This window comes from Clinocottus analis, unplaced genomic scaffold, assembly GCF_023055335.1.
Source record: "Clinocottus analis isolate CAN_PGR_092001 unplaced genomic scaffold, fCliAna1.0.p SCAF_9, whole genome shotgun sequence".
In the NCBI taxonomy this organism is placed as follows: Eukaryota; Metazoa; Chordata; class Actinopteri; order Perciformes; family Cottidae; genus Clinocottus; species Clinocottus analis.
This window is the reverse complement of record NW_027176251.1, coordinates 21371520-21384528: the sequence shown is the minus strand read 5'-3', so window position 1 is coordinate 21384528 and position 13009 is coordinate 21371520. Positions and strand designations below refer to the sequence as shown.

At 43.1% G+C, this 13009-nt stretch overlaps 1 protein-coding gene across 1 annotated transcript; it reads left to right on the top strand.

Moving 5' to 3' along the window:
* Nucleotides 1-7466: 7466 nt before the first annotated feature.
* On the top strand, nt 7467-9272 carry LOC137781603 (protein odd-skipped-related 2-like). The gene is given in 7 exon segments (XM_068570476.1): nt 7467-7491; nt 7494-7544; nt 7547-8114; nt 8417-8460; nt 8463-8515; nt 8846-8878; nt 8880-9272. Coding segments are annotated over 7 exon segments (924 nt in total). The 3' UTR covers nt 9030-9272.
* The last annotated feature ends 3737 nt before the right edge of the window (nt 9273-13009 follow it).

The window sequence follows — 13009 nt, the reverse complement described above, 5'->3', positions numbered from 1 at the left end:
AGTCTATCTCATAGTGTTTAAAGTTGTGAGTGGAAGGTAAAACATTTCCAGAAGAGATGCAAACCTAAAAATGGATTAGAACAAATAAGTCTTGAATGTGAGGCCTGTATTCACGGAACATTTACTTCACTACAACATTCATTAAAACTGACAACGCTCACCACTGAGTGGTTCAACGTGACAGGCTGCAGCGGCAGTGTGAAGGACCACCAATAGGGGGCGATCTTGCACAGTGAAGCCAGCAGACAGAGCTGGACTCCAGCACTGCAGTGTGCAACCCGGACGAGTGTCCAGTTCAAACACGGTGGACATGAGTGTCATGATGATGTCTCTTTATTCAGAGGACTACTGTCAGTGATCATCTTTCTGATTGAGACATGACAGTAGCCTCATGGTTTTTTATTGATATCTGAATTCAAAACTTAAAAAAGGAAAAAGAACAATTTGAAAACAGTTAATTTCAGTATATTATGTGTATAAAAGCTGCTTTGAAGGAGCACTTAAAGACACATTCCCTCAGGTCTTATTCGTCCACCGGACTTTGCTTATTCCAGCTGAACTGCTCGTGCTCGTGGACTCCTCTTGGTTAGACGTCAGCAAAAACACCTAAAGGTAGTTTTAAATTAACTTACAAAAGGTTGAGTGATACAAAGGAAGGCGTCAAATAATCCTAAAACAAACTCCTGCTGTGAAGACGAGGTTCACCGGAAACACAGAAACAGAAGAGTTGTGTGACAGCAGAGCTCTGCTGGTGCTGGATAAATGATTTGCTAACGTGCTTCAATAAGTTAGTGTGTGTTTGAAAGGAAAAGCCTCACATCTGCAGCATTGATTCATGACAGCCTGATGTAAAGAAAGAGCTTCACCCTGAGAGAACAGCTGCCCACGAGGCCCCGCAGGAGAAGACCTCCTTCATGAGAAGTGCAGCATTTCAGGTGAAACGTGGAGGAAGATGAGACTGTGGGGGTCTCTGGTGACGAAGCAGCCATCCTGAGAGCTGCTGCGGGGCAGGATGGTAGCGTGTAGGAGGAGATGAAACCACAGCAGCAGGTGAGAGAGGCAGGTTCCCCCTGCGCTCTGAACGGACCTGACATCCTGTCTGTCAGCGCACACAGACCCGGTCTCCTCCAGAACCGCTTCCTGTCACGGCCCGGCTGCATGTGAGTACTGAGAGGTAAGAGCCAGAGACAGGAAGGCTGATGCGGAGTTATGAACATATAGAACGATAACTTGAGATTACTTTAGCAGAAAGACACAAAGAGTTCCAGTAATCTGTTGACGTTCTTGATCCTGTTAGTTGAACTTGTTTCTGACGCTGAAAGAGAATTATGAACAAATCCTCATCCCTGTGGAGGAAAGAGCTTATTACAATATTAGTTAAGAAAAAACCTGACATCTAAAAATATGTTTATATATATATATATATATATATATATATATATATATATATATATATATATATATATATATATATATATGTTTACATTATATATATATATATATATATATATATGTGTGTGTGTGTGTGTGTGTGTGTGTGTGTGTGTGTGTGTGTGTGTGTGTGTGTATGCACATGTATTACATATCAATGACTTCATTATATTTGTTTAAATAATATAGTATTTCCTCTAGTATTGTTCATTAATAATGTGCTGCTCTGCCTCTGATGAGGAGTGTCAGTCATTACAGACAGCGGCTCCGAGCTGCAACACCGATACTCTGCTGAGGACTGCAGGGGACGTTTAGGGGACTGTAGGGGACTGTAGAGGACTATAAAGGACTGTATAGAACTATAGAGGACTATAGAGGACTGTATAGAGATATAGAGGACTGTATAGGACTATAGAGGACTGTAGAGGACTATAGAGGACTGTAGAGGACTATAGAGGACTGTATAGAACTATAGAGGACTATAGAGGACTGTATAGAACTATAGAGGACTGTATAGGACTATAGAGGACTGTAGAAGACTATTGAGGACTGCAGAGGACTGTATAGAGATATAGAGGACTGTAGAGGACTGTATAGAACTATAGAGGACTGTAGAGGACTATAGAGGACTACAGAGGACTGTATAGACCTATAGAGGACTGTATAGAGATATAGAGGACTGTAGAGGACTGTATAGAACTATAGAGGACTGTAGAGGACTGTATAGAGATATAGAGGACTGTAGAGGAATATAGAGGACTACAGAGGACTGTATAGACCGAGAGGACTGTTGAGGACTGTATAGAGATATAGAGGACTATAGAGGACTGTAGAGGACTGTAGAGGACTGTTGAGGACTGTATAGAGATATAGAGGACTATAGAGGACTGTAGAGGACTGTAGAGGACTGTTGAGGACTGTATAGAGATATAGAGGACTGTAGAGGACTGTAGAGGACTGTATAGAGGACTATAGAGGACTGTATAGGGGCCTCTAGAGGACTGTAGAGGACTGTAGAGGACTGTAGAGGACTGTAGAGGACTGTAGGCCATGCAGACCTCCAGAGGGTACAGAATCCTAGAGCAGTGGGTCTCCAATGGGGCTGCAGTACTTGAGGTCTCCTGCAGTATGTGAGATCTAAAACAATATATGTTAAAGTAACATCCAATAAAAAATCCTTAAAACATTGTTCTTTAATAAATATAGAACTCTGCAGCAGAACCCAGAGGACCAGAACCAGAGGCCAAGCAAACCCTCCTGGCAGGATCACATCAAACGACATTACAGGACTCATATTAACTGAGATTATTGTTATTAGAAGAGAAAGTAAAAGCACAAACACTCACCTTTAAAACGTAGAAATACATAAACAACCTCAAGTATGTGTGGGGAGAATCACCAGTATGAATCATCCTGTGTGTGTGTGTGTGTGTGTGTGTGTGTGTGTGTGTGTGTGTGTGTGTGTGTGTGTGTGTGTGTGTGTGTGTGTGTGTGTGTGTGTGTGTGTGTGTGTGTATGCGCGTGGAAAAGAAAAGCTTCTTGGTATTTTTTTATCGGAAAAATTTGAGCTATTTTTGAAGATATGAATTAATTTCGACCGCGTACATTTCTGTTTAAATGAAATCCCACTAATGAGGCTCCCAGCATGCAGAGAGCGACACACACGTCACGTGATCGGGGGTCTTTCATGTGTGTTGCGACAGAGACAAGAGGCCTCGGTCTCAAACCACAAGCAGCGAGTCGGTGCAGCGTTGTGCAGCAACACGGTGCGCGCGCGCTGGAGACACGGGCTGTGTTCCGCGTGCATGTGTGTTGGTCTCTCATGTAACGAACGGAGACTAGTATTATATTACATATATTATATTGCATATTGATAATAAAAGCTCCGCTTTAAAAGCCTGCAGGACGACGTCTCCAGAGCCGCGTCAGAGCGTGTTGTTGTGTCGTTGTGTCGTTGTGTCGTTGTGTTGTTGTGTTGTTGCGTTGTTGTGTCGTTGTGTCGTTGTGTTGTTGTGTTGTTGCGTTGTTGTGTCGTTGTGTCGTTGTGTTGTTGCGTTGTTGTGTCGTTGTGTCGTTGTGTTGTTGCGTTGTTGTGTCGTTTGGTTCATCTCGACCTGCACAGCCTCGCAGCTGAAGGCGTCACAGCAGCTTCTCTCCTCGTGAGATGGAGCTTCATCTCAGACGCGCTGCGCTCCAGCAGAGCAGCCGGCCGGCAGGCGGCGCTGCAGACCAGCAGCAGCTGTGCAGCACACACACACACACACACACACACACACACACACACACACACACACACACACACACACACACACGCGCGCGCGCGCGCGCGCGCTGACGCGGCCCCGCTGCTCGGACACACAACCTGTTTTGCGGTTTAAAAACTGGAGTTTTGCATATTAGTTGCATGCAAATATTATGAAATAATGGGAGGGAATTAAAAAACGACATCAAATAAATGAACACTGATTCTGCATTTTGATATTTAACTAAAATAAAAACACTACACGTCTTCATGCTGAAATTAAATTTAGAAACATATTTCTATTTAAATTAATATTCGATGAATTTTCGGGCGATTTACGTTTTGACCAAAAATAAATAAATAAATTAAAGAAATCAAACATCTTCGTTTAATTAATAAATCTGTTGAAGCTGACTGCTGGTGTGTGTGTGTGTGTGTGTGTGTGTGTGTGTGTGTGTGTGTGTGTGTGTGTGTGTGTGTGTGTGTGTGTGTGTGTGTGTGTGTGTGTGTGTGCGGCGCGCTTTAACTTCTGATCCGAGCTGTCAAGAGAAGTCTTAATTACTTTATATCTAAATATAAATCTGTGGCCGGAAACCAAACAGTTTAATTAAATAGTTCATATTCATAACTTTCACTTTCAATACAATAAATAACAACTTTAATGTTAAAATATAAAAATGTGAAAGAATTACAGAATTGTTTTTTTTTCTCTGCTTTTAGACAAAAGATAGTTATGATTAAGGCTAATCATATATATATATATATATATATATATATATATATATATATATATATATATATATATATATATATATATATATATATATATATATATATACCTTTAACATATGAATGTATTTAATATAATTTTAAAATGTGTATTTTTTTGGAGAATACGTGATGACTTGTGGGCCAACAAGCTGTTTTACTTGTGTGGCGTAAAAGTAATAAAACAATTATATTATAAAACAATTATATTATATATTATATTTAAAAGTGTTCATATGAATTTATGATAAATATTAAATATTAAACAGCGTATTATCAGAAGAACACACGTGACTAACTGCTTACTATTAGTTTTCTGTGTGTGTGTGTGTGTGTGTGTGTGTGTGTGTGTGTGTGTGTGTGTGTGTGTGTGTGTGTGTGTGTGTGTGTGTGTGTGTGTGTTTCCTGTCACAGACCTCAGGATGGTTTCATCTCACCACATAAACAAAGGGCAGTGTGGTGGCTCCTGCTTGGCCTCCATTCTCACAAATAGGTTCTAGTTTCGAAAAATGAAAAACTGAAATCTTGTAAGCTGCTGAAGTAGCCCCCCCCCCCCCCCCCCCCCCCCCCCCCTTTCCATAAAAAAGCCCGTTAGTAAAAGCGTGGAGTCGCAGTTGGGGGGTCCAGGTGCCCGCTCCGGCCGCGCGGCCTGCGAGGTGTCAGAGGGCCGCTTGAACGGAACACGCTTCTCCACAATGGGCTGCAGCCTAGTTGCTATCCAAACACAAATAAACAGAGGAGGAACACTGGAGTTAATGATGGAGGAGGGGGGTGGGGGCGTGTCGGGGGCGGGGCCGAGCGCCGCAGAGCCCGGAGCCCTGAAAAGTGAAGGACCGGTGCGCATTACGCACACTTCCAGCCCCAGCTCCGCGCGGAGACTCCCACGCCGCCGCCGCCTCTCCTCCAAACTTCTTCGCCCCCTTTTTTTTTATTTTCCACAACTTCTCCAACTCTTCAGATCCCCGCGAAGGTCCGAGGCTTCCCGGCTGACTGCATGGCGACGTGAAAGTTTCACGGACTTGGAACTTGGAAAACTTTTCGCGGCGCTTTATTGGAGCTCGTCGCCTCTCTGGTTACTGTGGATTACTGACACATCGCGGGGACCTTTGGCAGCTTTTATTGGGGTAAGATTCCGTTTGTCAGGTCATGTGTGAGTCCTCTGCAGGAAGGGACGACGCGCGCCTCCTCAGGCTCACTTGTTAGACACTTTTCATCCAGAGGAAATATTCCACTTTCACTGTGTGCCTGTAACCCAGAGATCAGCCCGTAATGAGACAACTGTCCTCCAGTAGGAGCTGAACGCGTGAGACGTGCGTGTTGCTGCGTGATGACCCGACACCTGAGGGTGACAGCTCTCTGTCCCGCGCCTGCAGAACACTGCCGAAACAAGCAGTCTCTAGAGACTGGTCACGACTTCTAGAAATGTAAAACCTTCCGCCAAAAAAAGAAGAAGGAACCAAACTAAAAGCAGCTTGCCAGAGAGCAGACGCGCTCTGCGGCGGCTGTCAGGGCGCTCAGAGAAGTCCAAAGGTTGCTGAGAGAGAACAGGTCGGACAGAGTTGCTCACATGGGCAACAACAACAAGTGCTGCGCGGTGACTGCTGCACCTGCGAACCTCCGCGTCACCGCGTCCCGTCGGAGGGAACCGGACCTGCGGCCGGCGCGCGGACCGAGACCAGGTCCACATGTCCACAGCGTCCAGCTGCGGGACGTGCGTGACATGCTGTGGTCAAAGATCTGATCTGACTGAGCTGGTTTTTAAAACTTAAATTAAATCCCATATCTAAAGGTCAGCTGGTTCTGGTTCTCCTCCCTGTGTGGGAAAACACAACATGTCATCACGAACATGGAGCCGGGCCTCCGCGGGCCGCGCGCGTCCCCTCAGCGCGCGGCCCCGCCTGAGAGGAGCTCCTGTAACGCACGAGGAGCCTCCACGGACACGCAGCAGCGGGATGTTCGTCCTGAGAGATCCACGGCGGCCCGAGAAATGAACTGGCTGCAGTCCCGCGAGCACGCAAATAAAAAGCACATGCACAGCCAGCGCAGATTAAAGCCTCTTTCTTGTGGGTAATGCGAGCATTTCTGCGTGTTTTGCTCTGACTCACGCGCGCATTTGATCTCCGCTTGCAAAAAATGTTCAAACTGCTACAATCCACAGGACACTTGTGTTGTTGCATCGTGAAACACACGCAGCTACACGCAACACACACAACACACACAACAGCGTGTCTCGTCTCATTACCGCGCACGAGATTTACTGTTTCATTCAGAGAAATCTGGATATGTAATTCACTGTAATCTGTTCCATATGAGTCCTCACACACACTCCATGCTATTACTCTTTCGATGACTGCTTTCTTTAATATATATATATATATATATATATATATATATATATATATATATATATATATATATATATATATATATATAGTGTGTGTGTGTGTGTGTGTATAGTGTATGTATGTATGTATATATATATATATATATATATATATATATATATATATTATATATATATATATATTGCTCATTTCTGTTTATATATATATAAAAACAGAGATAAGTAATATTATGTCTATATATATTATTATATATAATATAAATATATATATTTATATAAAATATTGCTCATCTCTGTTTTTTTGGGACATTTCTATATATGCTCGTGCATAAATTACGTGTTTACATGTCGTTGTGGTTTTACTCTTGTCAGCTAAATTAATTGCTGCCTCTTAAACAATTAATCTGTTTCGTGAAAGTTTAAAACAAATTAAATGAATTATAAAGTTCTCCCTAATCTGAGCACAAATGAACCTCTTTTATGATTAACATGTATAACGTGATTACATGTTCATGAAATGAATGTGATCCCGTTGATCAGAAGGGAAACGTGTCAAACTGAAATGTTAGAATAAACCTGCGTGTTTCGCGCGCTGTGTTTCCTGCTCCGTGACGGCTGAACGCTCTCCCTGCTCTCTCCTTCAGGGTTATCACCGTGTGTTCTGCAGAGGTCTGAGCCGCGATGGGGAGCAAAGCCCTGCACGCTCCGATCCCCTGCACCCGGCCCTGCAGCTCACAAACTACTCCTTCCTGCAGGCCGTCACACCTTCCCGGCGGACCAGCTGCAGGGGCTGTACGGCCTCAGCGCCGTGCAGACCATGCACATGAACCACTGGACTCTGGGTTACCCGCACATCCAAGGACTGAGGTCGACGATCACGGAGATGCCGCCGCCCAGGGGCTGGTGGACCCCCGGCTTCCTTCCCCGCGTTGCCCTTCGCGGCCGCCGCGCAGCTCTCCACCCGAAACAAGCCGCCATGGCGCACGGCCTCCCCTCGCTGCACAAGGACAGGCCGAGGTTTGACTTCGCCAACCTGGCCCTGGCTGCCACTCAGGAGGACCCGCCGAAAGCTGTGGACCTGGTGAAGCTGGCGTCGGGGCTCGGGGGAACCATCTCCGAGCTGAGCAAGCTGTCCCCGGACAGGAAACCCACCCGGGGAAGGCTCCCGTCCAAGACTAAAAAGGAATTTATTTGCAAGTTCTGCGGCAGGCATTTCACCAAGTCCTACAACCTCCTGATCCACGAGAGGACCCACACGGACGAGCGGCCCTACACCTGTGATATCTGCCACAAGGCCTTCAGAAGGCAGGACCATCTCAGAGACCACAGGTACGGCTGATTTTTACCCAGGTCCAGGGCTAATAGCGCACGGGCCGAGGGGGGGCTTAGCTCCCCGGCAGTAGTCCGGATGATGCACGTGATTTAAAGCACACGTCCGTTCATGACGTGCAATTAAAAACAAAAGTATAGATGTACTTGTTCCCCGACATCCGGGCCGTTCCCAGAGTTTTCTCCACGAGGGCGCTAACGCTCTGTGCGCATCCGGGCGCGCGCAGCTCTTCTCTGCATGACTGTTGTCACGGCGAGGCCTCGCGAGCAGCTGCTGATGAAGTGTCGTTTCTGTCCCGCAGATACATCCACTCCAAGGAAAAACCATTCAAATGTCAGGAATGTGGAAGGGATTCTGTCAGTCTCGAACTCTAGCCGTCCATAAAACCTTACACATGCAGGTAAGCTGGAACTATTCTCATTGTTTTTATCCTCACTGAGCTCTGTGATGCGTTATGCTCATAATGTGTGTGTGCTCATGAGGCTCAGCTTCACACACACACACTCACACACACACACACACACACACACACACACACACACACACACACACACACACACACACTGCATGCTGTACAATTACCAAATCAAAGCAAAATGTGAGATAAAATTTCTGTGAAAATTTGAGTGTGAACTGACGCAGTGAAAAGTGGATTTATCCGATGAATGAAAACTATATTTCTAGACGTACAATAAAGGAATAATCCTTTGCTTGCTTTAAATCTAAACAGGAGTCCCCCCACAAATGCCCCACATGCGGAAGAAACCTTTAATCAAAGAAGTAACCTGAAAACTCACCTTCTCACCCATACAGACATCAAGCCCTACAGCTGTGGCCGCTGCGGAAAGGTGTTTCGGCGCAACTGTGACTTGCGACGGCACAGTTTGACGCACAGCCCGCATCAGGACTACTAGCGGGACAGACTAACAAAACTAAAAAGGACAACACACAAAACAAAAAACAATGGACTCATACAACAAGAAAACACACAACAACCCGCAGGAAGACAAGTCCGCGACGGTTTTGTTGGAAAGACATTCTCCACTTGAGGACAGTTACTGCGCAGACTCAGAGGAGTTGCTTCATCTCATGGTCACGTCCGGCTTCCGTCACCTGTAAATATCCACACCGTGTACATACTGTTGCTTTTTTGTTTTCCTTCCTGACCTTGAAATGATAAGGTGTCAAAAAACAGTCATAAGTTTAAAGTATGTTAAATGTATTTTAGAAATAATATTTCCATGATATGTTCGCATGTGCTCTTGTCTTTATTTCATGACGTCACCCGCGGCCCGCGTGTTAAAGTCTGTTCACAGCTCGTGAGGCTGCGGGACTTTGTCTCATCAAAATGCAGAATCATAGTGTGATAATTGTTCATTTATATATTATTTAAACAACGCAATCATAATAAAATCATGATTATTAGACAGACTTGTTTTTTTATAAGTCTCAAGATCATCTCCGTTATTATCTTTAATATTCAGAGGGCTGATTAGTATTATATTAGCGCATTAGCAGCCGTATCACACGTCTTTATCTGCTCACCTCTGATATCAATATTAAGTGCACAGCGGCAGAAATGAGTCAGCAGCAACCAGGAGCTGTGTGTGTGTGTGTGTGTGTGTGTGTGTGTGTGTGTGTGTGTGTGTGTGTGTGTGTGTGTGTGTGTGTGTGTGTGTGTGTGTGTGTGTCTTAAGGTTCATTAATTCATCCTCGTTCATCTTCATCTGAGCCGTGACGTCGGGCCTGTTGCAGCTGGATGTTGATCACGGGCAAATGCTTTTATCTTATTAATATTATTATTGCACAGCATATTTTAAGAAGCAGGTCCACAGGAGACGACATGCTTAAACATCCGGTTCATGTTTTTCCTCCAGCTTACTTTTTGATGGTCCGTCAGGATGAAATGATCTATCAGGATTATTCTCTCTGTCTCTCTCTCTCTCTCTCTCTCTCTCTCTCTCTCTCTCTCTCTCTCTGTCTCTCTCTCTCTCTCTCTCTCTCTCTCTCTCTCTCTCTCTCTCTCTCTCTGTCTCTCTCTCCTCTCTCTCTCTCTCTCTCTCTCTCTCTGTCTCTCTCTCTCTCTCTCTCTCTCTCTCTCTCTCTCTCTCTCTCTCTCTCTCTCTCTCTCTCTCTCTCTCTCTCTCTCTCTCTGGCCTTCACACATGTTGTTTCATGAGTTCTCGTCATTGTTAAAAACCTGATTTCCATGAACAGCGCGATTAAAAGCTTTATTTTTTTTTTAAAGAACAACAAAATCGGGCCATGAACAATGTTTTCAGGAACAAGAGATCATTTAAATCTTAAATCTTTCACTAAGACACAGTTCATCACGCTCAGGAGAATCATTCTTATTATTAAATAAAGCAACGAGCAACGACCAGCAGCTCATCTGCAGGAAGATTCAGCATAATACATTATTAATACAATATTCATACATTATTAATACAATATTAATTCATCATTAATACATCATGCAGAAGTACACGCAATCATAGGAAGATGGATGAGGAACACACAATAATAATAATAATAAAATTAATAATAATAATAAATAAATAAGATAATATAATCCAAAAAACCGCTCGGTTGTTATTTTGCTAATAATTGTGATCTGTTCCATAATTGAATGTAAATGTTAATGAGTAATGTGGTTACAGTTGCATTTGAACTGTGAGCTCAGTGCAGCGTGAATGAAGAGGTTTCAATCAGAATAAATCCTCCTGGACTGAACTAAATGTTTCTGCGTGTTTCTACAGATCAGCCAACGAGTCTTTGCTTTTCTGAAGTCGTTTTATTTCACTTGTTTGAGACGATGGCGGATAGGAACCCGATTATTCAGTAATAACTCAAATGCACGGGCTGGAAATTAGTCTTCAAATGAATTGTAGTGTTGCCAGTGATCACACTGAGCACAACAACAACAATAAAAAGCTTTTATGAGTCCAGGTGCAGCGACACAATGCTGCAGGTTGATCCACACACCTCCAACAGGACGCGGGAGGGCCTACTTTCTCTCTCGTGTCGGGCTGAAGGCATGACCTGAGGTAACACTCACGGTCACACACTCCTCACGCTGCCGCGAGGTGCACTGCGCGCGCAGGAAGCCTCACCGGACGCAGGGAGAGGCCGCGCCGGCGGGACCGGGCCCGCGTGGACGTGACCCTCCGCGGGAGGAACGGCACATCTCTCACTGGAGCCATAATCATATCTACAAGGGGAAAACAATGACACTAAATGAAGTACCAAAAATAAAAGAATGCATAATGCAGAACGCATTATGCAGTAAAATATATATATATATATATATATATATATATATATATATATATATATATATATATATATACATATATATATATATATATATATGTATATATATATATATATATATATATATATATATATATATATATATATATATATATATATATATATATACAATTTTTAAGGGGGCATTAACATCACTTTTTGAAGCGACAGGTGGGTCTGACTAAACAGCTATATTCATACATAATATTGCATCATGATTTATTGTTTTGATGTGTATATTTTGTATTTTAAAAACCTGAATCTGTAACGTAACCAAAGTAGTGGAATGCAAATAGTACAATATTTGGCTAAACGATGGAATGAAGTATGAAGCAGAAACAAAACGATACAGAGATGACAAAGTCAAATCAAATTAAATATGAGCTTAAATCTTTAACTATTTGACCAATATCCTAAACGGGGTTGTACCATTTTAAGTATATTCATGGCGTTGAAACAACAAAATACCCTAAATATAGTTTAGTTCTATAATTTATAAATAGTTATAAATTCTGTTAAATTTGTTCTCAAAATAATTTAACAACCGTCTTGTAGATTGACTTTACTTTGATTTATTAGCTGTATTTATGTATTTTAGTTTATAAATGTCAGTGAGCCTCCGGTTGTATTTTGATTGACATTATAATAACTTCATCTCATGGCCTATTAAGATGAGATCGGCCCATAACAAACTATTCAGGAACCAGGCACCTGTGTGCCCGACATGCAGAGACCCGGCTGAAGGCTTCAGCCTTCATGAGTTAGTCCTGATCCGATGGGAGGTCCCGGGGCAGGAGTGTCGCATATGCACAGATTGCCCTCCAAGGGTTATTTTTATTTGGGATTTGGGATTATTTACAAAATACAAAATAAACACATTTTTAAAAGAATGATTCCTTTTCATTGACTTTTGCATACGTCTCGTTGTCAGTATCTAAAAAAAAGAGAATTTCTTTTCATGAAATAAAACCAATTTCATTTTCAGACATATTATATAAAAAACTCGTTGCCTTCCTATTGACATTATTCAGGTTCAGGTGACTGAGAATTGAAACCGCTATCTGTCAGCCGAGGTGCGCTTCAACAGCCATGGGCGAGGGGCGGGGCGAAAACAATGACAAAAATGACACGTGTGATGCCTTCATATGATCCTCGTAAATCTGCAATAGAGCGAATTGAGTTAATCCGAAATCTATTTTAAAAAGTGGTGTTGAGACACCAGCTATGTGCTGATTTTTTCAACCGACTGGCTACGGGGCACCTGGTGCTACAGTAATAGATTTCGGATGTGAAAATATGCGTCAGGCATTTGCTTGATGTTTCTCATTGGTTTCTTTTTATTGTGATTTTATTTTTAGCAAGTGCTTTGAATATACAATCCACCTCGTGACACATCACAGGGAATGTGTAGTGTCTCACTTTCTTGCAACCTTTTCTTGTGTTGTAGACATAGACTGTATAACAATATAAGGTATAAGAATGAATAATTGTGCACTAAATGGTAAAGCGCAAATTTCCAACAGTTTTAAACGCAACACCAGGCATACGGAAGCCGCGTTCGTGTTTACTGATGACGTTTGGG